We start from the raw sequence: 26,656 nt of genomic DNA on the forward strand, positions 1-26,656 counted from the left end.
ACTAATGCTCTTTTAGCCACTACCTTAAAGTATTTCTAGGAGTTAGTTATATATATATAAAAATCAGTGAAAATAAGTATTCACCAACAAACCTATTTGACTGCTTTGAATGTGATCGTGGTACCAGTCATATCCATAGCAAACTGCTATTACTCTCAACAGCCTAGGACTTTGCTTTCTAAGAAATAACGTCTTAATTTTCAGAATTTAGCCTCAGTGTTCTTTAACCCTTAATTATAAAGTCATTTGGAACAAAATTGCACATACTTCTGTTTCCAAAAGAAGTCTACAGTGTATGTAGAAATTAAATCCAGAATTAAATACTACAGAGTTGAATACTTAGGCTGACAGCCATTCTCAGAATAATAGTTAACAGAAAGTTAAAAGTTATAGCAATTAAATTCTAAAAAGTAGACAGATACTACTCTCAAAATACCTGTTATTACCAAAATTAAAGTCAGCATAAAAGATTCTTTGCACATTTATAGCAAAGCTAATACACTCTTTCCACTGAGGAATCTCAAGTTGAAAGCTCTAGTATTAGCAACCAAGAATAAACCTAACCTTAGAAAAATTTGGAGCCAAGATACTACTTAAGCAGGGAACAGCAAGCAATAGAATTACCTACCAGGCTAGTCTGGGATGAAAAACATTCCTGTGGACTTTTTTTTTAAATGAATTTCTTAAAGGAATGGAAGAGTAACCAAAATTCCACAAACACCTCCCTAAACTTCACAGAAGTTTTCCTTCCTCAAAAATATTAGAAGTGCGAAAAGTAAGCAGGAGATCAGCATTAATCTTTCAAAATTTATCCATCTAGAACAGAAATGGAAAGAACTCAAACAGTGGTGAGGAAAGTAACGAAGCATTAATATACGCCCATATTTGCCAGGAAATTTTAAAGAGTAAAAAGCCCTAACCAAGAGTTGAAAGTTTCATAGCACTGACAAAATAGCTACATATATGTATTTGAGAAAAGGGGAAAAAAAGAAGACTTGCACAAGAATGGCAAAGACACTATTGTTAAGCACAGGTACTTATTTAGATTTGGAATACGCTTTTAGCACCTATGTTACTGTAATAATAAAACGACAATTTTCTTTCCCTGTTCAACTCATGGCTTACGAAGCTTCCTCCATCCACTACCCCTCAAACAATGTCTCCTCCCCCCCACTAACCAAGTCAAGGTTTCATTTCCCCATTTACAACTGTTGAAATCCCTGTCTAATTCTGAACTAATTCCAAGCAAAAACACTTCCAAGACATACCTTGACACATTTGTACTTCAGGGCAAACATTTAGGTTTTATAACTCAAAGTAAAAATGATGAACAACCAGGAGGATAACATTTAGGACCTAACTCAGAGAACACTATTATATAGATTCTGCAAATAATTCTATAGTATCACTCTCAAGTGTGACAACTTATCAGAAATATCTTTGGAATAACATCAAAAACAGTATACCTTAACCCTCAAAAAACAAACCCCACACCAAACATTTTAAATACCAACTACGGTTAATGCTTTTAGCTTTTTTAGAATGGTTTTAGTTTTAAAAAGTCACCTAAAGCATATGCACTGCAGATACTTTAAGGGATATTTTAGATGATTACACCTGGACAGTTTCAGAAATTGAAAAGACTTTCTCAACATTTTGGATTTCTGTAGGGTTGTGGTGTTTGTGTTTTTTTTTTTTTATGTTGTAGGTTTTTTTTAAAAAAACATTTTTACAAATATAACATTTTACAAAGTGGTTACATAACGCTGATGTCAGTTCTACTGTCTCAGGCCTACTATATTTCATAATCACAAAGGTATCTCTACAAGGTGCACGATTTCTTTCCATATCAGAGAAAGGTTTTTGTTAGTATAGCTATGAATGTATTTTTCCTTCCCCAGAAAGGCCACAAAATTGTGCTAGAGATTGTAGGGGAAGAAAGAAAACTATGGTCCAAAAGCAATAGCAATGGCAATCCCCTATCCGCAGGACATGTAGCCATTTTATGCAAATTCTAGACTCAAAGAATATGCAGCAAAAGAAGCAAAACAAAGTGAAAAGAACTGTTCAAAGAAAAACTAAAAAACAACTAAAAAAGTAAAAGTTGGCATAACAACATATCCTCAAATTCAGATTTTTTTTCCCTAGCAGCATTTGAAACTGGGTGACATACTGCCAGCAAATATCTGTGCAATACTATATACTACCTTTAAATATGATCCATAGTATTTCGTTACATAAGGACTATCACACTGACTTAAAACAGTTATCTCTTGCTGTATATCTTCTATTTCATCTTCTGCTTCCTCAAGGTCTATGATTTTTATAGCAACCACTTGCTGCGTCCGATTATCAATTCCTTTAAAGACTTCACCAAAGGAGCCTTTCCCAATGCGTTCCAGTTTTGTGAATAGCTCTTCTGGGTCTGCTCTATGGTTCTGGAAAAAGAAAGAAAAAAAGGGGAAAAAAGATATGAGTTATCTTAATTTACTTCCAATTTATTAGCCCTTATTACTTTCCAAAAAGCACATCATCCAGATTTATTATTAGAAAGATCATATCAGATAAATTTGTCTCCCATACACTAACTTCTAATTCAACTGTTAGTTACAGAATATACATTACACAATTATATTAAAGGTACATGAGTCTCACCAAGGAGAGAGTCAGGTACAAATCTCATTTCATTTCCCCACGTAACACTTTAAAAGGAAAGAACAGAGCCATCCTTAATATTAATCCTACCCGTGCATAACTCAGAAGACTGGGGAACGCAATTACTGGCACAGAAGCACAAACATCATTACTCGGGCAAAAAAAGGCTGGGCTTCCTACCTGGCCAACAGCCTGGGGCAGACAAAGCACTACATCAAACAACACAGTATAGAGTTAGTTGTGAGAGGACCGCAATACCAGTGTTCACCAGCAGCCTCCAACAAGCACACCGGGCTTCTGGTAAGGTTGTACATGTTCAGGTTAGCTGAAAGTGCTGACAGGTAGTTGAGCAAAAGGGATCGAGAGAAGTTTGAAGGAATAAGAATGCTGAAGTGAAACTGAAGCACTGATCTGAACTTGCTGATAGCACCCAAGCATGCCTTAGAAGGGGGAGCAGAGCACCAGACAGCAAAGCACTGCTGAGGACATCTGATCTAGTCCCTGGAGGTTAACTGCTCTAACATCAGCAAAGAGTGATATCATATAAAGATTTTTTTTTTAAGACTTCTCAGCTTCGTTCAAGTAGACAGGAGGGAAAACAAACAAACACCCAGCAAATTCTCATTTTTCTTTCAAGACAAAGCATAACACAACTGCTGAGAGAACCTTGCTTACCCAAAAGCTGCAGCAGTGACTTAGGAAGGATATGGATAATTTGACCCACGGTTTAAGTACATAAAACTTCAGAACACAAAGTTTTCAGAAAGGTGTTTTGAAGAGGTAAAACAGACATGTTAACACAACAGCCCATGCTTTGCAGAGTAAGCAAGTTAAATATATTACCGTCTACTGAAAAATACAACAGGATTTTGAGAACGACGACCCCTAACACTTCACCGCAACTTTGCTACTGTTCATTTGCTAATGCTGTCAGAACTGGGCAATTCATTGCACAGATCAAGCCTCAAACAAGAGGACTTTGCCAAAAAGCCCTCTGATTCAAAAATCAGCTTTTGAAAATACAAAACGAAGATAATTTGAGATCTTTCTCATACCCCTAAACTTCTTGCTCACTGGTCAGAACAAGTGAGCTGTCATGAAAGAACCTATCTAGCAAAAGCAGATATTTAAGCCAGTGCACAGATTACCTTGCATAACAAAATACTCCAATACCAACATGAAACTCCAGAAAACATCTTCACATCAATCCTTTTGCAAACAGATGCAAAACCTTTACCAGGAAAACAAAAACATTGCTATTTTGTTCCTTTTGGACTGAACTAATCTCATTTCCTTACTGGCCCCTTATTATTGTTCCGTTCCTTCGATCAAGACCAGAATTTATTCCACAATATGGTGAGATGAATCCGAACAGATTACCAAGGATTTAACCATATGATTTGTCAGGTTTATTTTCAGCAGAATCAATTCACTGCTCATATATACCAAGCTGTCATTTGTGCTATCACAAGAGGAGGGAACATGTAGTAGTATGGCAGGTTCATGCTGATCTGTGTAGCTAGATTTTAGATTTTGCAAATATACAGGACACGTTGTTCCTGGGTAGCACATTAAAGCGAAAAGAATAAGGAATTTCTCCTTTGTCTACAAAGAGCCCTTTACTACTTTGCTCCATTAAAACACCACGAAACAACAACAACAACAGCACAAAACACACCTTCAGAGAAATAATTAAGCAAAAAAATGTGTATTTTCATCTGTTGATAGATCTGAAGGACTTGAAAGATAAGCAAATACACAATCAAAGCAAGTGGAAAAAAAGATAAGTACTATTGTGACCTGAAATCGGAGATAATTAACATTGTTTTAAAAGGAAAGAAAATGACTGTAGGCCTCAGACGCTTGGAAAGTTTTCAGTTAGATGAAAGAACGGTAAATCTTCAAATTACCCAAAGACAGTCACAATGATGGCAGGAGTTTATGCAGTAGTGTATGGCATTTTATTATTAAGACTATAAAAATAATCTGAATTCAAAGTTCATTTTTAGAGCTGTTTCAAAAAATATTTTGGGGACAAGTATGGCAAAAGCAGCAGCAACTGCCACCCGGCCTTCTCCTGCTGCTAGTTAAGCTGCAGAACTGTTACTTAGCTAGCAAACTAATGTGTTTCTGAACTACGACCCCAGTTGGGATAAGAATGATTAACCAATAGTTCTCTGTTGACATAAGCAAAAATCCCCCAGAAAGAGTGAAGAGAGAGGATTGGCAAAACTTTCCATTAACCCCTAAACAGTCATCTTCAGAAATACCAGCTTCACTTTGAGATGCTTAAGAGCCTGGGATGCCCATTCGAGTTAATTAGTGCTGTTGGATTGGATAGAAAACCTGCTGAACTCTTCCATATAGGTAAAACAAAAGGGACCTAATCCCACACACAGGCAGCTGATCTAACCTTTACAAGCATTTGATGAACTCAAAGAGCTGCTCTTGGATTTTGCTTGGGGAGAAACCTTACGTAGAAGATTCCTCTGGGATCCTCATGGGAAATGCACACCACTCAGCCTTATACAACCAATTAACGGTTGGTCATCAACAAAACGAGACAGGCCTCACAATTCCCCCAAGCTACTTCAGGTGAATCACAGCTTTAAAAGCTATTTTAACTTCCGGCAATTCCTAATGCCATCACGTGGGAGTGCTGGAGTACAGGCAAAAGATGGCACCACAGAACTGTGCACACCCAGGGGAGAGAGAGGTGGAACAAAGGCAGCTCAGAGCCGAACAAATAGTGCGGAATTACTAAAGGGAGAAGCTGAATCTTTGTTCTGAGCAAATCCCTTTACCGCAAGCAAAGTCAGTTTTACAGCTTCTGTTACGGCTTCCGAGGCTGACAAGCATCTGTAGGATGCTCCAGGACGAAAACAAGTATTTCTGAACAACTATGGCTAATGTTGAGATAATTTCTTTTGGAAAGGCTTCAACCTAAGAACCCTTACATTACTTAAAACACAGGCTTAGAACAAAGACTGCATCTTGAAACATATTTGCTTTTACCTTTCTTTAATTACCTTGTCTTTAAGGTTGTTCTACATGAGTATTTCTTTACATCTGATAAAAACAAACAAAAACTAAAGACTACTACTTTCTAATCAAAGGCAAAATTAAAAGATGCAGCAATGCCTATTCTCTTCCTCCTAGTACAGAGAAGGGTGGAGATTTATGTAAATAAAAGTGTGTGTATATACACCCCCAATATAGATCACCGAAATTTTGCAGTAGAGATGCCAGCTAAGCTTCTAATATGGTAGAAATTGAAATGCAACACTATTAATACTCCTGACCAAAACTGTTATTCTATATTCTTTCACAGATATTTCATTGAATAGCAAAAAGGATTAGAAGCTTTGCAAGTTGCCAGCATGAATAACAGCACTTTTTTTTTTTAATAGGTTCCTATGGAGAGCCATATCTGCTGAAGAGCAGGTGGTATCAATAGGCAGTGTGTGAACTCCATCATCACCTCTGGTAAGATAACACCTCTAAGTGGACAGGTCAGGAAGAGAATTTATGGCTCTTCTACTCCCTAAATCTGTTACCACAGACAAAAGCAGCAACAAATATGACAAGCACAGGCATATATACATGCCAACTTCAATCTATCCAGCATGAGTAACAATAGCACCAGCACGAGCATGACGATACAAGCCCTCTGCATAGCTTAGGAAGTCCACCATTTCACCAGTGCAGCACAACTACACTGCTTGCGCTAGTGTTTAGCGAAATCTCTGCCGTCCTCGTATCCAAATATGTGCCATTACTGAGTTCATACACATATGCATCTACACACATGGAGTCACGGGATCATACCACATTTTGTCTTGGAAGAGACCTCAAGAGGTCACCTAGTCCAGCCTGTAAGACCTGAATTGGGTCTTCCTGTAAGAAGGTTCATTAATGTATTTCATTAACGGGTACTGAGTACAACTGGATGAAAAAAGAGAAGCTTCCAAGTACCTCGGACAGAAACTGAATTAATGCCTTGCATCTAACTAAATCAAAAGCAGCATCCTCCAGGTCTCCCAAAGCAAATAATTTAACAGTCACATTAGATTCCTATGTAGTCCATCCATGTGAGAACATAAAGACTGTTGTCTTAACAGTATTTCTAAAACCTCACCCATAAATGGTGTTACATTAGCTGGATTTTTCAAGCATCTCCCAGGCTTTATTTGGAACGGAAGTTCTCTTAAAATTGTAGGAATAATACAGAATAGTTCACCTACATTGTGAAACATTGCAGAAATACACAGTTAAAAGATCATTTATAAAAATATAATTAGCTCAGATTTTCTAAGAGGCTAGTATGAGAAGACTTGAGTATCTACTGTCATATTTTTCACGTATCTGCTTCAATGACACCCTAACATATAGTGGTATCTTTGGAAGTCATCAGATTAGCCATGTGTTTAAAAGACATTTCAAACAACTGCTACAATAAAGGCCTGACCTTTAGTCAGGTACAAGTCAAAGGCAAACTTTAAGGAAAAGAGTCATCTTAAAGAAAGCTTCCAGAAAAGATTACGTTATGGCAAAACATTAAAAGCAAACCAAACCAAACAAAAAACATCCCTGTAATTAATTTGCTGGGCAGCCCCACAGCCATGTTAGCATTAAAATGCCAGATCAAGAACATGTGCCAACTTTGTTGCTGAAGCCCGCAGATACTGCACTAGGATTTCTCTGAATTCCCAATACCTGAGTTATTGCTGACAATAAGATTAAGCTAGGCTTAATAATTACTGTTATCTGTAAAATCTCCAAGATACCACTTATTGTCTTAAGAATTCATACCTGAAATACAATGAAAAGACACTTGAAAGTCAGTAAAAAGAAAACCAGATTAAAAATTAAGTCACTTAATCTAGTCTCAGCATTTATCAGGCTCTTACAAAACACTGAATCTGGGTCAAGCACATTGAAATCATAGGCTATCCATCCACTCATAGATATTTATCTATTCTCAGAGAAAAAGTTACCTCTACATTTTTATTCTATTCAAATTCCAAATAAAAATGAAATTAAGAGGGGAATAGGCATGGTGAAACTAACAGGGTACAGGACAACTTTAGAATAATGTTTTACTCAATAGATATAGTAAAAATATCTTGACTGAATTTCTTTTCATACATTATCTACATGCAGTTTCAGATATGAAATTAAGTGTACACTATGCGTATTCTAACATATACGTGGATATATATAGAGAGAGATAAGTTTCTGTATTTCATCTGCACAGGGAATATTCTACTTCTTTACAATAAAGCCACCACAGGTAGAGAGAGTTTTTTTTATACTTCCTAGAGTTCCTCCCCCCTCCACCCCTTCCATTTTCCTTTAAAATCCTATTACGATTAAAGTTACTCATACACACAGTGCCATATGCTTGTATATATATATTAAAATACCTTGAAGTCAATAAAAGCACAGGTGCAAATCCATTATCACTTACAAAGAGTCAAAAAAATTAACCTGCAGACATTCAATACAAGGGCGGAACCCGTAGCCATGTTTTTTCCTCCATCTTGTACATACTCTGGCTTCTCACTGACTTTTGCATGGACCTGAACTCTGATGTTACCCCACAGTCCTTTCTCAGACTCAATCATCAAGATAATAGATACTTTATTATATTTACCATAACTGATAATTGCTGAAGGAAAAAGTGCTTTTGACAACAAAATTATTTCATTATATAAAGTATCAAACCTTTACACTAACTTTTCTGTACCACAGGTAATAAAAACTAGATCTGAGCTCTATCTCCTTAGATGGGACCTGACCTGTTACACCCTTTACAAAGCATCTCCCTTATCTGACAAGGGCAAGACTCATTGCCATTTTCAGTAAAAACCTGAGAACATTATTATAATACAATGTTCTTTAAAAAGCAAGCAGAGAAAAACCCATATGGCTTTGTTTTCATCACGTTAGCTATACGGCCAGCTGCTTAAAAATTCTTATGACTATCAAATTTTAAAGTCTGCTTTCATTCTCGCCCATTCTCAGATTTTTAAGGAAGGAATCACCTCCATCCTCCAACCCACCCTCTGACCCATGGCAGATGCATGCTGTCAATTGCACACTGCACTGAAAACGGAAACAAACAAACTCACTTCCTCTGTTCTTAGCTATTCTTCCACTTTGGTAACACAGCACAAGAAGCTTAAGGAATAGGATAAATAAGCCAAAAGCAAGAATTACAACACGTTTTTCCAAAGATTAGCTCTTTGACACTGGCAATTAAAAAATTACACCAATTGTTTATGTTGAGTATTCTGCATAGTGGAAAAAGACAAAAAGAAAGTCCTCATGCCAGTGAGCTTCTCTGTAACTGAAAATCCTTACAGATACATTTTAACTATCCAGTATTGTAAAATATTTAAATAAAAAGTCCTCAAACCTCCGCATACTGCTTCATATCTTTCTGTTTGCTTTCATCAGTGAGCATGGCCTAGCAAGTCAGGGGAATGTAAAGGGGAGGAAAGCCACAAATAACGGTGACTAGATCCTTACTGTGATTTGGAAAAGAAAAAAGCCTCAAGTGACAGCACTCCATAGCTAAGATGGATGGGTGTGCTTTGATGGAGACAGAAGTCAGTCAGAATTCAACAGATTCCTGTATCCCAAAATGTTCAAATTCCATTCTGCATTTATTATGGAGTTCAACAAGCTGATCTTTCAAAACAAATTTAATCTCCTTTGTTGAACAGCGCAGGACAAATGACTGTTGAATGGGTAATTAACCCACCTCAATGAACTGCCTGTACATCTGAATTACAAGTCAGAAGACTACTACAGCTTCTTGTTGCTGAAGAATATTTGTATTCGCCTAATTTTACAAACTGCTTTGAAATACCCAATATGCAGAGAGATTACAAAAGCCACGTCTAACAGGAACACGGAAAAATAGCCATTTATGGGCTGCAGTCTGCTTTTAGCACTATGCCTTTCCTTTCAGCTAGCAGCCTGCTTATCAGTACATAAACAATTTTTTTTTCAATTTTTGCCACACCCATTTAAAGGAACATCTACGTCAGCACTCTACCAGCAGTAAATTATATCGTTTCGGCATTTGGGCTATTTTCCCAATATTTGGAGGTTTAGTACCTGCAACAAGATACAAGATGGCACCTGCTACACAAATTTCAAAGGCCTCTTACTGCTCTTAGAAGCCATTTTAGGACTCCTCCTGTGCAAGTTGGAACCTGGTAACACTGATTTCCCTCCTGTAAAGTAAGGCTAAACTCATACAATAATCCAGATAGGACAAAAACAACAAACTCCACCTTTTTAACATGCTAGTTCCTAAACTAGAAAGCAGCAACAAGACCGAGTTTAATGCACATATAAGTATCCTTGTTAAATCTCTCTAGAGAAGCAGTCACTACTTACTTTTGGGCTAAACAACATTAAAACACGGCAGGAAAACACTGGCTGGAAAAAAAAAAAAGATGGCTCCAAAACATGACACGGGGGGAAGACCAGGCCACAACTTTATTTACCACTGATAGCTCTCTAGGAATAACCACTGCCTGCAATAACCCCAAATGGGAACCCACAGTTCAAGGATATCATACTATTCCTTTAGTTTTGGAGGGGACCGTTTTGAGAAAGGACAAATAATACACCAGTCTACTGGATTCCTAGATTCCTGTCCTCTCTCCAAGGCTACGTGACCACTGGCCCAAAAGCTGTGGTCTGCTCTTGGACGCTGGCCCTTGATCCTATCAATCACACTGGACCTGAAGCTACCAGACACATGGAATCATGGAATATCCCGAGTTGGAAGGCATCCACAAGGATCATCGAGTCCAACTCCTGATACCACACAGGTGCCCATTTACCACAACCCTTTGAGCCCTGCCCGTCAGCCAATTGCTCACCCACCATATGATGGTTTTGTTTAGCTGCATGCTGGACGTTTTGTCCAGTAGAATCCTATGGGAAACTGTGTCAAAAGCTTTGCTGAAATCCAAAAAGATCACATCAGCTGGTTTCCCTTGACACACACAACGGAGGAGGGGAGAAAAAAAATAAAAAAGAGAACTCCAAAATGAGCTACAAAGGAAGTGAAAAACCTACCCTACCAGAACCAACCTGGCCATTTCAGGAAACTCCTTTTTCCAATTACTCTGCAGCTCATTCATAGCAATGGCAAAGCATCTTGTTACATAAAAGGCAAAGGGAGGTGGAGGGGAGGAAGAGAAACACCCTCCCCCCGCTCCCCCCAAAAAAAAGATTCTTCTTGACATCTATGCTGGAATAAAGCTGAGCAGGAATGTAAAAATGTTCTTGTTGTGACCGGTTGCCAGATAACACCTTCCTAGGTGAGAGATCAATGGCAATGATCTCCCTGCCAGTCTGCCCCACCACACCCAACCTCTGCTGGAGGGCAGGTCCAGCCAGCAGAAGTCTCTGCCGACAATGGCAATGCACTTACACCCCTCCTCCCCTCCCAGTTTCTCTATATGCTTTTAAGTCAATTTACATCAGTGGAATTTCAACCTTTTTCGCTCAGCACTTTACATTCAGGCACTTTACAATAATATTAGTCATTCTGAGGTACGCAGTATTTTTGGTTTTGATTTTTTATTATTTACTCTGTGTTCAGCTCCTGAAGCTGAAGCCTGCACTGAAATACAACTTGACATCTAGCAAGCATATAGCCTCTGACAGCCCCCCAGTAAACATTATTCCAACATTCAGGACCTAACAGTATCCAGTTGAATGAAACGCCCGCAGAAGATGAGGAGGGAGGGAATACTAACATTGAACTGAACAGATGGTTCTTGACTTCTGGTCCATGAAAAGGGGAAGCCACCCTGGGCTCTCAGATTCCCATAGCTCAAGAGTTACACCTGCAGATAACATTTCTCATTCAAGAGAGCATATAGAATTCATGCAGATCTGAGCTACAACACTCCATGAAGCTTCTCCAGATACACTGCCTCAACCAAGACCATTCAAATCCAGACTTTAGTAAGATAAACTTTGCTTCACACTTCTAACACTGAACTATGAATAAAGCTTTCAAGAACTGCAATCAAGAAAGATCTACGCTGAAACTCCTTCCTGAGCTACGGACCTAATCACACACACAGTATATAGCATCTCCCTGCAAAACCACATGCACAAGGTATGATGAAGAACAAGACCAGCAAGCTACTGTTACCTTGTCAGACCCTTTATTAATAGCTTAGCTTCTCTGATGGAGGTTCTTTCGCCCTATTTATTTAGGTAGCAATCCCTCTGGGAGAATAGTTTTCAGTGACTATCACTAGATGGGCACCCTTCTCATGAGATTTAAGTCTCCTTCAGAACTGAGTGTGCTCAGTGATCCTCACCTAATCAGCAGAACAGACTTATTCTAGAAGAACTGCCGAAAGTTTAAAGAACAAATGACAGTTCTTTAAATAGAGTTTAAAAACACCAAGAAACTTGGTGAGACAATATTAGGAAGGGATGTGATTTTCAGCAATTTTAAGTTAGAAAGAAATAGCAGGACTTGCAACAGCAGCTCACCTCATCTACTCTTTATTTCTGCAAAGAGAGCATACATGTAGCCACTAATTACAGCGTGCAAGAAAATTATTTGTTTCACAACCAATCTTGTGCTGTTTATCCCCCAACCCATCCTCCCCCAAAACCCACCCCTGAACTCCGAGTGCCCGGCAATTATTAAACTCAGTTCCTAAGGCTGGAAAAAAGAAAAACAAATGATAGCCTCTTATCACTTTTCACAGTTGGTGACCCTTTCTTAAATCTGAAGTTAATCACCAAAGAGTTAATGAGTGATGCAACCACTAACGGGTTTAAATTCATCCTTTCACTTTTGGAGAAGATCGAAAACCGTATTTTCGGGGCACTAAAACCAATGAAAACTGAGGATAATATGCTTGCCCATCCTTACTAAGATGTTTCACAGGCCTCACGTTACAAACATCACTGCAGTGGCACAAGTAGCCATATACTCTCAACGGCATGCCACGAAGTAACCATGCATCTTCACGGAGAGGGTGGTCAGGCGTTCCCTGGGGAAGTGGGAATGGCACCGAGCCTGCCAAAGTTCAAGGAGCACTTGGACAACGCTATCAGACACAGGGTTTGGTTTTGCGGTGGTCCTGCGTGGAGCCAGGAGTTGGACTCGATGATCTTTGTTGGTCCCTTCCAACTCGGGATATTTTATCATATAAAGAATCTTCCCCTCAAAGTAAACATCTAAATGAGATTTATTTTTTTAAACAAAGTGCAATACAGCACTGAGCTACGAATGTATTTTCTCCTTCTTGAGAAAAGGAAGAAAAAACAACCTTTCATCAGGACTTGTAAAACCATAACAGCAAGCTGTTGGAGTTCAAAAAACAGCCCATATGAATCTTTTCAATGTTAAATTCAATAGAATAACCACTACCGAATAAAATAAGAATTATGTATTTTTAAGTTGAATTACCCTCTGCTCAAAACTGATAGCATCAGATGGTGCAGAAAAGCAAAGCAATTAAGGTGAGAAGAGTTGAGTTTGTTTTATGTATTCTCTGCAGCTTCAGCAGATTTGCTGAATTCCAGGTCAGTGCACTTAACAAGTGTATAAAACTGTAAAATCTGCACAAAAAAAATAACAGGAAAAGACTGTTGAGGATTTTTTTCTCCTGACTGATAAAAGCATCTGCTGAATTCCAGTTGGTTATACCTAATATAACTTCCATGCAGCAAACACTTTCCAAAGCTCACTCTATCCTCCTCTGATAACACTACGACAGTTCAAGTATGACTGAGCCCTACTTTTCTTTGTCATCAGAATAACTTATCACAGTGCACGAGACAGAAGGACCAAGCTCAGCTAATGAAGCCTGACCAGAGTTAGCAGACTGTTACATTCAATGCAGCTTGTACATCAAGTACAACCAGGAAAAGAACAACTGCAGTGCTGAATTCCACAAATACTTTTATGTGAATCTACTACAAGTAGCAAAGAGGCATGCTCTCCACAAGTCATAAATGCTATCTTCCTGCAGTCTGACTGCACTGTGGGTCAAAGCACAAATCAAGGAACTGAAACAGCACCAAGGTATTTATCAGAGTCCATTCGTGATCAATCACAAGGAATGCCAGTTTTTTAGGCACTGTGTAAGTTTTCCGGTGACCTTCAAGTGCTAGACTTTCCACTTTCCTCTAGGTAAGTCACATTTCTGAGTGTAAAAGCCTTTTCAAACTCGCTGTGGCACTATCTGGATGCCAATTCAGATCTGTGGACAGTAATATATTAACAGATCCTTGAACGGATCCTTTTTCAAAGGTTTAAGTTCCTCTAGTGCACACCCTCTAAACATGTAAGTACCTGACAGTAACAAATTACTTGCTCTTAGCATAAGTCTCACCCTTGTAACCATAATAAATAAGGTTTACTAGCAATCTGACACACCTCCAGCGCTTATCTTTAGGCACTGCGCATAAAGAGTCTGTTTCTACAAATGCACCAGTTTAAGAGAAAGTGTATTTTTCTCCCCCCTCAGTCTATGAAGTCTACCACTTCCAAGTCTAAGCACTACTACTCCTGTCATCTTCCTATATCCATCCAACAACTAGATTGTAACTGATCTGCCCCTGAGCATCCCGCAGGGATAGAATCTCCAGCTGCCAAGCTCAGGTTGTTCAGCGAGCAGCACCTTACAGTCAGTCTGTTCACTGGCAGCACAGAGAGCAAAGCTCACCTGTACATCTGAGTTTGCATTTAATCAAGCAATCCCTCAACTATGAATCAGAGTACACTGGCTGACAGGTCACATGTTTCTAGCTGCTCTGCTTTTAGAGGAAGGTAGGTTCCTTATTGCAAGATAATCTGGATGCCAAGGAAAGCAGATCAGGTCTAAATAACCTTGCTGGCTGCCCTGAAGACTACTGCCACACAGCATCAGGAGATGAAGCCATTAGAAAAAAAGAAAAAAGCGTTTAGAAGGATAGCATAGCATAGATACAGAGGTAACAAAGCCCCAAAGCAAGTTCCAGAGACGTGCATACTGACAGGAAGAATAGAGCAAAGAATCAACATTTCCATGAGTTAATGGATGAGTATTTCAGACTTATTTTGCAGAGCAAGTTAGAATAGGAAACGTTTATACATAAAAAACTGTAACAACTAAAAGTATTACTTGAGTGAAGTTCCATTGTTGAAGTCTACGAACTAGTTTGGAAATTCAGGATGCTAATAGCAAAGTTTCCTCACTGTCCGCCTTAGAAAGGTTAACCGTCACTTATTTGTAAGCTTACAAGAGAGGCTGGAGGTTTTCGAGTAATTTATAAGATGCTGTCAATAACATAAGCTCATCAGAAGATACATCAATCTGAAGTGACTAACATACTTTAAACTTTCTGATCATTTGAAACAAACATAATCCTTTGAACTATGCATCTTGCCAGCTGGAAAGGAGAAATGCCAAAGCGTATGGCTAGCAATAAAGGGTCCAACACCCTCACTCCAGCAACACTGTCATTTTCAGTATAATCCCCGGGTTGGTAGAAATACACAGGTAGGCTCAGCTCTAATATCTCATCTGTCTTGCATGCCCTGTCCAAAAACGCTCTGTATCAGTTCAATTGGATTCCTCCAAGACACTGCCACAGTCAACAAGATGCTCACTTCACTGTGAGATTTCTAAGTATTTCAGCCTAAAAAATATTTTGAGTATTTTATCTCATTAGAAAGAGGACCCAACTTACAATGGCATCACTGAATAAAAACTCCAACCTGACTTTCATAGCAAAGTGTACCTTGTGTAATCAGGGCACATTGGTTGTGCTCACATAGATCCATCAACCTTGTTTTTCCTTTTAATCTTGCATTCTGTATAAAATACCATAACCTGGAGTATCACGCTCAGCTTCAAAGCACTCATTTTGTACATTCACTAAGCACTCTGACTATATTAAACAGTCTTAGAAGTTTGATAGCTGGGTTAAGTTAACATCATACAAGTGGTCCAAATGGAGCCTTTCCAAAAAGCTGAGGGGGGAGAAAAACATCTTTAGGAAGTTGTTTGCGCAGGCATGAATTGTTAGGTATAATACTTGGTTTTGTTAGGGACACAAGACAGGATAAACGGAATGCCACTACTATATAAACAAATGATTCTGTAACTACTCACAAGGGCAACAGACAATACTACCTCTGGGTCTTCCACCGTTCTCATGGCACTCAAAGTCAGACTCCAACTTCACCAGAATAACCCTATGTGACCTTCAGTAATTTTTCTATGTTTGGATTTATTTTTTTAAAGGAAATCTGACACTTTATTAGATGAAAGATCTTAGAACAGTCAAAAGAGTTTCTGTAAAACTCCAAAAAGAAGAGTCTGACAGTTTATCACCAGTCTGAGTTTTGTTTTTTAAATAATGAAATGGGATATAAATCATAGGATTACCATAAAATAGAAGGGTTCGCACCTGTAACACATTCTCTGGCAAATTCAGTTTCCAGCTGTTATATTCAGTAAGTTATTTCCCTCAACACAGACTACAAAATAAGGGGTTTGACATCACATGCGCTTTCACACAGTGCTAGTTTTAAGGCAACTAATAGATTTTCCTCCATCACAGATGAACCTATTTATTCCTTCTTCAGTCACCATGCACTCATTTTAATGTTGGGCAGAAGCAGGGATGCTTTTATAATCCCTTAGATGATCCTGACTGAATATTTCAAATAAGTTTAAAAAAAAAAAGCAGTCCTTATACTTCAGACTACCACCCTCTTCCAGAGCTTTTTTTTTCCCCATAAACTACTCTTCTTTAAGAGCAGCGAACAGAGTAATTTTGCACCAAAGCCTATCCCTTTTTTACTTTAGACTGTCAGAACTTGTGTATAGTTTCATTAAAAAAAAGTCACCTTGATAAAGATTTCTTAATTCTATGCAGCTGTACATACCTAACAGTTAAAAAAGGTTTTGCTTTAAACCTACAGATATAGGTTAAGAAACTTGGGTTAAGCTAAAAACACTCGTGGAACTAAGTGCAGTATTACATAAAGTTTATTTGTTTAACAATGGAAAACAGGACCTTAAATAATTTCAAGGTCCTTTTGTGATGACAGGGCAGCTACGGGAAATTGGACAGCGATACATTAAGCAAATACAAAAATAAAGAATTGACAAACTTGGATTTTGAAATACAAGTCTCCCAAATATGAAAATACTAACAAAGGCAGAGGATATAAATAAAGAAGCTCAGGCTAAAGCTTGTAAATCTTATCACAAAGTTTCTTTAGCTTCCCATTGTTGAGGATGTACCAACCCAACAGTAACCTTGACATATCAATAGAACAGGGAGGCTGAGTGTAGTTTATGTCCTTTTATATAAACAAAAAGTCAGTGGATGACCAAAATTTAACTGATTTTAAAAGGCCTGCAAGCTATTTGAAATCAAAAAAATTAAAGCAAAACCTTGGTATTGTAACCGACATAAATTAATACATAAATACTCTTTATAACCTCATTCTACACTTTCTAAAGACATGGAAGATACTTGACCAAAAGAAGTTTTAAATATCTGTTCTGAAACCTCCTAAATTATTAACTGTACATCTCACATATATAGAGATGTATCATAAAGGCTTCTGTGTTACTGGAACAAACAACAAAAAATTAAAAAAAAACTTGGCTGTTATACAGGCAATGACTATCCTAACAAGCTGAGAGAAAGCTGGAAACGCTGACTGGGCTGCCAGTCTTTGACAAGCAAAGCCCAATGCTGAAATGAGCATAGCTTCTCTTTGCTTGATAAGATCTTTGACCAAACTTGTATTAGATTGTCCAATAGAGTAAGAATGAAGAATCAGAGGTATTCCCACCTTCCTATGAAAAATCAGCTATATACTAGCTCATTTTTTAAGCAAGTGCCACAAACATATAAATGACACAAAGCCTCATTCCCAGCCACAGAGAGGTGGAAGTTTCTCACAGGATGATGGCTCCCAACAGCAAGGTGGCTGCTACGCTGCGTGAACACCGGACCCTCACTTTTCCACGAGCGCAAGGTCCTCTGAGACTCTGCACTACAGGCCCCAGCGCCAAGTGCACGTCGGTGGGGAAGTCCTGCAGGAGGTACGCCTGCCAGCGAGGCCGATATGTCATTTACAGCGCACCCGCACGCCCTGCGATTAACTTCACTGCGCCTTTAATCAGTTTTAGAAGCTCTTTACGTGCTCCTGGATGCCTGAACAAAGGGGGGAGGAGAGAAACCCTTCGCCCGCCAGGGGCCGGCTGCCGGGACGCGGCCGCCGCAGCGCTCCCTCCCCCAAGCGGCTCGCCGAGGCGCGGCCCCCCCCCGGCCTCCCGTTACCCTCGCGGCACCCCGTCCCGCGGGGCCAGGGCTCCGGCCCGCCGCCTTCCCCCGCTCCTCCACAGGCCGGCGCGGCCTTTCCGCGGCCAGGCCGCTTCGCCCACCCCGCTTCGCCCGCCCGCGGTCCCCCGCACCCGGCGCCCCAGCGGCGGCCTCCGCCGGCGGGGCCGCGGAGCGCCGCTTCCGGAGCCGGGGGCCGAGCCCGGGCCCGGCGCCTCCATTTTGGGGCCGGCGCTGCGCGGAGCTCACCTGCATGCCGGGCACTTGCACCGCCACGGGCGGAGTGGGCCATGGCGGGCTGCGGCGGCCGGGCGCCGCCGGCTGCTCCCCTCTCTCGGCCTCCCTGCTCCTGGGCGGCGGCGGCGGGGCCTGGAAGGAACAAAGCGGCGGGGAGCGGCTTCAGCGGCGGGCCGTGCTCCCTCCTTCCCCTCCCCGCGCGGCCCGCCCTGCCCGGACGCCCCCGCCCGCTCGCCCGCCGCCGACTCACCTCGCGGCCGCGGGGCTGGGGCCGAGCTGCGAGGCGGGCGGGACGGCGACCCTAGCGCCGCTCTCCTCCCATGCCTGCCGGGCTCCTAGCAGCGGCCCTGCCCATGCCCCAGCTTCCCGGTGCCGGCGCGGGGGCGGCTGCTCGGAGCCCCCCGGAGAGGCGCGCGGGTGGCGGCTCTCGGCGCGGCCGGGCTGGGCTCAGAGCGCCATGTCGGGCTCCGGCAGGAGGTGGCGGCTGCTGCGCGGCGGCGGCGGCGGCTTCTTCCGTCTCGGCTCCGGCCTCGCGGGGCGGAGCCGCCGCCGCGCCGCCGCCACGGGCCCCGGCGTCAGCTGCCCCGCCTCTGCCGCCGCCCGGGCCGGGCGGGCAGAGAGTGGCGGTCGGGCTGCGGCGGGGCCCCTCAGCCCCGCTGTCACGCCGACGAGGCCGCCCGCGACGTCGCGCTGCGCCCTGGGCCCCTCGGGCTCTGTCGCACTGCCCTGGGCCCCCGGGCACGCTGTCACACCGGCCTGGACCCCTCAGGCGCTGTCACCGTGCCCCGTCCCCCTCAGGCGCGCTGTCACAGTGCCCTGTCCCCTCAAGCACACTGCCACAGGGCCGTGTCCCCCTCAAGCACACTGTCAGAGGGCCATGTCCCCTGCAGGCACGATGTCGCTGGGCCCTGTCCTACCAAACAGCGTCTGTACCTCTGGGCAAACAGTCGCTGCGCCCCGTACCCACAAACACACTGTCACAGCACCTGTACCTCGGGCTCCCGTGCCCCAGAGACACACTGGTGGTGTAAGTAATCCAGTGGACGTTTTATGGGGTTTTGGCTTTTGTGACACACAGAGGTGGCATCTTCTTGTCTTGGGGGCACTCCTGGCAGCCAGCCTCTCTAAAGGTAGTGTGGGCAAGTCCAATATGCTGTGGAGGTGCAGCATACAGTTTGGGGTGGGTTTTGTGTCAGCAGAAGGATTTCCCACCGAGGCCAGCCCTCTGCCAGCCTGGCCCAAGCTGCTACTGGACCATCCAATGACCACTTCTGCCTCTCACTACCATCTTCCACATCTACCCCAGATTCTGCAAGGGCCTGGAGAGGAAAATTACAGTGTTTTAAGGCGACATTTTTCTCATTCATGTGTGAGTCACCTATTTGTGTTGCATGATTCACATTCCTATACATTAAAGTTTTGCCAGTTACTCAAGCGAAGCTAAAAATGACATCCTTTATGCCGCTGGTCTTCCCCTTACCCTCTGCAGAGATATAGAAATCACATGGGGCGGTCACACTCATGCTAACTACAAATATCTCATGGGTTCTTGAGTACTTTCCTCAAATTCACAGATCTATGGGTCTGAAAACTAAGGAAAGTGTAAAGTAAACCGGAGACTTAGGATTGTTGCCCATGCTGCACCTACCCTGTTCAAAGGGTGGTTCTCTTCAGAAAGGATGTGACTGGAGGGCAGTCTCCCTTGTTACGACATGGAAAATGTTGCACTGTGGCAAGGAACACAAAACACCCTGTTTAAGGTGAGGTTTTGCTAAAACAGGCTAAAGCCAAGAATTTCAATGTTAGGCAGTCTTTCCATCCTCAACTCACTGTGGTTTGAATCAGAAAACAACTCACAGTGACATTAGTTAAGGACAGACTTGTGGCTCATGCTGGAATTACTTTATTTCTGACTTGCCATTTTGTTAAGTCTTTACTGTTATTAAAATATTTAGATTATTCTGCACCTTTTAAAAATATATAGCAGTAAAAGGTTTTTAAGTGACAGTTATACATCTAAGTTACTTAAGAGCCTGTAAAGAGGTCAGTTTAATGGGTGGAATAACTAAGGTATGTATTTTCTGAAAGTTTGTGTTGTAAACTTAAATTCAAAAATATTTTTATTTAATAAAATTGAGGAAGAAAGAGGGCTTTCTATTAATGAAAAGCTTTCTAAATTGTATACAGTGGCTCAATGAATAAATGAATGAATATCCACTCATAGAACCTCTGAATCCTGCCTGGTTCATTCTACCCAGACATACTTAAATCACTTCTCATCTTACATTTTAATGACCTGTAGAACTTAATTCCTAAAAAATCCTGACAAAGGACATTGGAGGGTTTTTGTTTCAGCTGCTAATGCATTACCATTTTGGTTTCCTCTGTTCCTCCTCTGACTCTGAGGCTCTGCTTTTCTTTTTCAATCCATTGGTTACCTTGATTTTTCTCCCTAGAATCCTCCTGACTAGTTATCTCAGCCTTGCCTGGATTTTATATTCTCTCTCTTGATTGTACCTGTTTACTTTATATCAGAGAGAGTACTGGTTCCAATCCATGCTTCCTGTTTGGGGACCATACACTGAGACTTTTGGCCTTTTATGCATTTCTGGCTTGCACACAACTGAATATAAAATGACCAGGACTAAAAAAATATTTAATAGAGTAAGAAGAGGATAATTGATATGCATGGTACAATGTTTTCTCCCCAATAATTGTATCTGTAGTTAAAACCCACCCGCGGCAGACTGGCTGGGAGAACTGCAGTGACAAGAACATAAGCAAAACGTTCTGCAAAAAGGCCACTCTTGTTTATGCCACACTTGCTCAGAAAGCCCTGGGATGATACGGTGAGCAAAGCCAGGAAAGAAAATCTGTCAGGGAATCTTAAGTAATCAGTCAGTCACGTAACGACTGAATCATCAAGCCAGGCTGTGAAGTAAGGTAGGCTAGCACCATAACATCTTAGAAAAGGGTTGTAATATTGTATGCCACTCTGTAATTAGCAAGATCTAATTTGTTCATTAAGAAAGTCAGATGGTCAGTTGCTGATACTGCTGTATGAAAGGCCTTCCCTGCCCTCTCCCAGCCCACTCTGTAAATACCTGTTGCTGCTGTTTTCCAAGACTTAAAATATGTCTATAATTCACATAGGACATCTCTCAGGGCCTCACAGTAGCAATGTGACCCAATTCAGACCTTCTACTGTTTTGTGCATTTAGGTACTATTTTGATGTTGCTGGTGTGAAAATACAGTTATTTTTACACCAGAAAAAGTAGCAGGGAGATAGTAAAAACACTAGGCTCTTTGCGAGTGCCTGTACCATGTTAGCTAGTTTAAACTCACCACAAACAGTTGGGATTTCTCTCAAACTTCCAAACATAAAGTGTCATTACACTGGTAAGTAGGAAAATATTGTATTTTAGAGCTGCGGACTCCAGGGACTCCTCCAAGTGATTTTCTGGGATGAGGGAGGGAGTGGATGTCTGATCTCATTCCAGTAGAGCTGATGCAAACTCGCTATTAGCAAAGACCGCATCAGACTCACATGTCTGTCTAGGAAATGGAATGCCCGGTTTCTACGTATAAGCGGTGGGTCTGGGTATTTAAAACTCCTTAGTGCCTTTGCAAAGTTCAGCTGGCCAGTGCAGTACTGTCCTGGGCTCATGATGATCATCCTATGTGATGAACTTACAGGTCACTCCACAATTTTCTTCCTTACACCGTTCTCATAATACAAGCAGTATATCTAAAGGGTCATCAAGTAAAAGTGGAAGACCGCATCCCAAACTTGTAAAGTCCAATGCCTTTCATGTTTTTCCATTTGAAACACCTGCCAAAGATGTTTTGGAGCTTAAAAGTTGACTGAGATGGTAAAAATGGGCTGCATATTTATTATTAATGAGAACACCAGAGATGTTAAAGGAAGAATGAAAATGTTTTTGTAAGGGTATAATTTCTCCATTCTTCGACGTATATCATTCTCTGACTCATGGGCACTAGGAGTCACTTTGTCTTAGAGGCAAGTTATTCAGCAGCTGCAGAATTTCCAGCACTGCTGCTGGAAATTGCGGGTACTTACTAGTGTAGAAGACAGATGTAGCTCTCATCAATCCCATATTACAACTTTGATATTTCTACAACTAGTTAATCATTTAAAATGACAAAACCTTGCCGCTGGTCTAGAAACAGTACCATAGTACATCCACTTCTGCCCAGGACTTTCCTTTCCTTTCCATGCCCTGTATCCAACCTCCCTGCCTCCCCTCATTCTCCAGCTCCTGCAGCTTCTGCCCTTCTTTGTTTCCTCTCTGACCTGGCATGGTAGCTTCTAGCCTCCCGCTGTCTGCATGCACATAGGTGAGTGCCAGGACATAAAGTACAGGTTCCCCTTATTCCCAGCACGGTGATAGCAGCTCAATGCCAACAGGAGAACTGGCTGTCAAAAGCCTTCTCCAGGTCTGGGTTCCCCTGATCAGCAGGTGCACAGAGCTCCTTCAGCACAAATGAATTGTTCAGAGAATTCAGCTGCCAAAGTCTGCCAGTGTCAACTGAGTGTTCAGAAATGGAATTTTTCATGTAATATGGCCAAATTGTGTGCTTTATCCTGGAGACAACAATGGCACATCCTCAACACAAAGGTGATTGCTATACCGCATTCCACATCCTCCCTTAAAAGCAATGGGGCACATTTATTCTTTTTCTTAACAGGGCAAAGTGATACATCTTCCTGCAATCTTCTTAGAAACGGCTGAACTATTTTTTAATTGTCACTTCCTGCAGTTTTAAGGAAAATAATCAGGCTGAGGTAAATGATCAGGATGGAAAAGGTGGGTGAGGGATGCTTGTTCACCATCTCCTTCAATGCAAAGACTAACGATCATTAAATCAAACAAGCAGGTGCCAAGTTTAAAACAAACAAAAGTAGATACTTCTTTGCAGAGGTAATAGTTAAACTGGGGAACTCCTTGCTACAGGCCAAAAGTGACTGGACAATTTAATGGAAGAAAAAAGCATTGGGAAATACTATTTATAAAACTAGCACCTCCGGTTGAGGAAGTATGTGAGCTGCAAATCCCTGCAGGCATGTGCAAGCATTACCCATCCTTACGCTGTTCTCACGCGCTTCCCTAAATCACTGCCACTGGCTCCAGTCAGAGATGAGCTACCCTGGTAGACAGACTCCCATTCTGGCATAATCTGCCTGTTCCTGTGTTGAACTTTCAACCTGGAGGGTTAGCATTGGGCCAAAGAGTACACAGCTGAAATGAAAGGAACGATCTTGCAATCAAGGCAAAGCTGCTTGCTAACAGAACAAATAGACCTGGTACCCATGGTACCAAATGAGTCTGTAGCACAGTTTTGCTGTTTCTTTCCTGGGAGTTTTTCCTTGACATTATAAAAAGATCAGTAAGTTCTCTTTACACAGGTACTAAGCTAACAGTGAATGTGTATTGTACCTATGTGGCGAATGGTGAGTCACTACGTGATTAAGGATTATGATAAATTGAATGGCCTGTTTGCAGGTTCAAGGACAAGCTTTACACCTTTGTCATAAAAAGATCCTTGTCCTGGTGAACTTCATATTTCAATATAGTATTTGGCTTAAACAAGCCAGTCTTCTGTAGGATAGTCCTGTCCTTCCAAGGTTGCAACAGAATTGAGATAGTGTTAATATTGTGTTTCTGACCTCTTCATTACAAATACACCCTACTTATACTTCCATTTGTAAAATTAACAATATGCTCATACATATATATGTAATTATAACCAGTTCAGTAGTTTAACATCACAGAACATTGATCTTCTCAAAAGAATGTTCTCTCATATTATCCTCCCTACCTGAAAATATGTTTTATTCTCTTAAACAACTTCCCTGCTCTAACTTCACCTTAGCATGAAAACAAAATTTCAGCAAAGCTTGCACTCTTGGAATACCAAAAATAGTTTGGCCACAACAGTGGAAGGGGTGAAGGAAGTGAGAGGCCCTGCCTGTGGGCAAACAAAATGCCAGCCCAATCAGCACAGTGTCTTTGCAAAGCTGGTCCAGCCATATATATATATATATATTTAGTAAAATACATACAATATTTATAGAATTAAAAACATTTCTATATAAGGAAATGGCAACAGGAAGCTGGGTCTGGTAGAATTCCTATACTAAAAAAGCAGCTGCTCCACAAGGGCTGATAGCCCCGGGCAGGGAGCTCAGGGGTGAGCTGGAGAAAAAAGAGAAAGACAGGATGGTTCAAAGGAGAAAGACAAAAGAGAAATAAAGAAATTTTTTAGGAAAGAAAAGGAAATGGAAGGGAAGGGAAGGGAAGGGAACTGGTACCTCTACTCAGTAATTCTCACCTGGAATTGTCCTTAAAAAAATGGATCTGCTCACCTTTTCTACCACATCTTTGGTCTTTTTCGGTGTTTGGTTTCTCTTGCTCTCCAGAAGAGGATGGTCTCATCAGCTCAGGCCCCAGGCATACTGGTCCAGGCCTACAGGAAGGCTGCAATGATTTGATGACGGCAACTGGGATGAAAAAAATAGAAAACTTAAGTTCTAGGAGCACTAGCTAGAAGTGGGAGACTGCTTTTCCCTAGCCTTGCCAGACTGTTAGCATCAACACAAGGACATGCAAGCACATGTACATGCACACACGTGTTTGCAAGCAGACATGAACACAGAAGCACACCCATTTTCAAACAGTCTCCCTGTCTCTCCTGAGAGGCTTAAAGATCTGCCAGGGCCATCAGTTAGCTTTGTACCACTCCGCCACATGCCTTGTGAGCCCGTTTCCCTCCGTGCTGGCCGCAGCAACAGTGCCTGCCTGTTGGGCCCTGACAGTGCTTGGCTCCTGGGAAGAAGTATTCACACATGATGGCAGCTCAAAAGAAAAGTTGAAAAGGAATCAAAGCCATCTCTGTTGAAATAAACATGCTCTGCGTTCAGTATCGTGGCAACAGGGCTCACAAAATGCACAGGCAGCCCTCCAAGGGCTCCTGGCACATCACAGCTATCAGTACCTGCTGAAAACAGGCTGGCGGAGTGGTCACAGCCCGGTGGGGAGCGCAGATGGGGATGTTCGGAAGAAAAAAACTTGGGTCAAAGCTAGAAATAACTTCACAGTTCCCTTGGAGGAATACAGCTTAGAAATTCACCACCCCTGCAGCAACGCTGGCAGATAGGAAGAGACTGCGGCAACATGTTTTCTTCGACAGGGCTGGGGCATGTGCTCATTACCCTGATCTGTGACCGGTTTCTTCTCCACTGCCCCAAAGTAGCGAGAGGAAAAAAGCAGTGGGATGCGGCTGTGGAAGAGCACTTATTCCTAGAGCCCACGCGGCAAGCATTTGGTAGCTCTCAGTTAACAGCACCGTGCAGTTCCCCAGGGAGCAGTCAGGGTGGGAGAGACCCATCGCTTTTGTCTCTGCCTACAGCTTCTGCAAGGCCAAAGCAGGACATTAAATGCAAAACCCTATTCCCCTTGTTGCTGTCTTTGAATTCCTGTATCCCTGCAGAGGCAGGGCTGTGACACAACAGCAAGCCGAGCCCAAGTGGCACGGTGAGCTTGAACAGTTGGGACTCTGTTACTGTCACAGCCAGTGGACCCGAGTGCTGTATTTGTCTTCTATACCTTTGTTATTAATGATGATGGCCTAGTAGGGGTAAGACCACAGCTTGGCTCATGGAGACCCACCTGAGCCTCCAGACGGAACTTAGTAATGTTGGCAACAAGTCTTTTTAATAAGTGAATTGGATGTGTTTGAGCCAGGAATCAATCTGAAGAGACAACCTGATAATACCCCTGTTACTGAGCTCCTTCCCAGAGCAGAAATGCACATTAAGCAAAGGAACACGATACCTTCCTGGGAGAGGGAACAGAGAGATTTTTGTCTCTGGTCTGATTTACCCAAATTCCTCACAGAGCACTGAAGTGACAAACATGGCCTCTGCTGAGAGCTTCAAAAGGAAATTGCTGTTTGCATAAAAGACATGCTAAGTTGAGTTGGTTGTTAAAAGGGGACTTGAGCAAGAGGAGAGAGTGGAACAAATCTCTTGGAAAAATGTCCAAAAGCCACTGGATTGTGGGAAACAAAGCTCAACATCTGTGTCCCAGTTGGGCTGTCACTTGATGAGAACAGCAAGTGCCCGGCTTTGGGCGTGCTGTTAGACACCACAGATGGTGGCTCCTGTGTAGGGAAAATCAGGAGATACTCAAGACTTCAGCAAGGCCAGAAAGGGGAGGGGGGGGGGAAGAGGGCACTAAGAAGCTGAGAGGGTGAGGACAGTTCAGGGTTTTGCTAGTTTTACAGCAAAAGGGAGTGAAAAGATAACAGAAATGAAAAAACACAGGGCTACCAGAAATTCCTGCTAGCTTTTCATCTCAATTTGAATATGTAAGTAGGGTGATCTGG

At 41.9% G+C, this 26,656-nt stretch overlaps 1 protein-coding gene across 2 annotated transcripts in view; it reads right to left on the bottom strand.

Moving 5' to 3' along the window:
• Positions 1–18,777, bottom strand: part of STK26 (serine/threonine kinase 26) — a 32,064-nt gene extending 13,287 nt beyond the window's left edge. Inside the window, exons 1-3 of one of the 2 annotated variants that reach the window (XM_040571884.1) lie at positions 18,497–18,777; positions 18,259–18,378; positions 2,208–2,438 (exon numbers count right to left, since the gene is read on the bottom strand). In XM_040571884.1, coding sequence (XP_040427818.1) covers positions 2,208–2,438; positions 18,259–18,264 — 237 coding nt within the window. In that variant the 5' untranslated portion in view covers positions 18,265–18,378; positions 18,497–18,777. Of the gene's footprint in view, positions 1–2,207; positions 2,439–18,258; positions 18,401–18,496 lie in introns of those variants that run through there. The other variant, XM_040571885.1, reaches the window with a different exon arrangement.
• Between the last annotated feature and the right edge of the window lie 7,879 nt (positions 18,778–26,656).

This window comes from Cygnus olor, chromosome 13 (genome assembly GCF_009769625.2).
Source record: "Cygnus olor isolate bCygOlo1 chromosome 13, bCygOlo1.pri.v2, whole genome shotgun sequence".
Lineage (NCBI taxonomy): Eukaryota > Metazoa > Chordata > Aves > Anseriformes > Anatidae > Cygnus > Cygnus olor.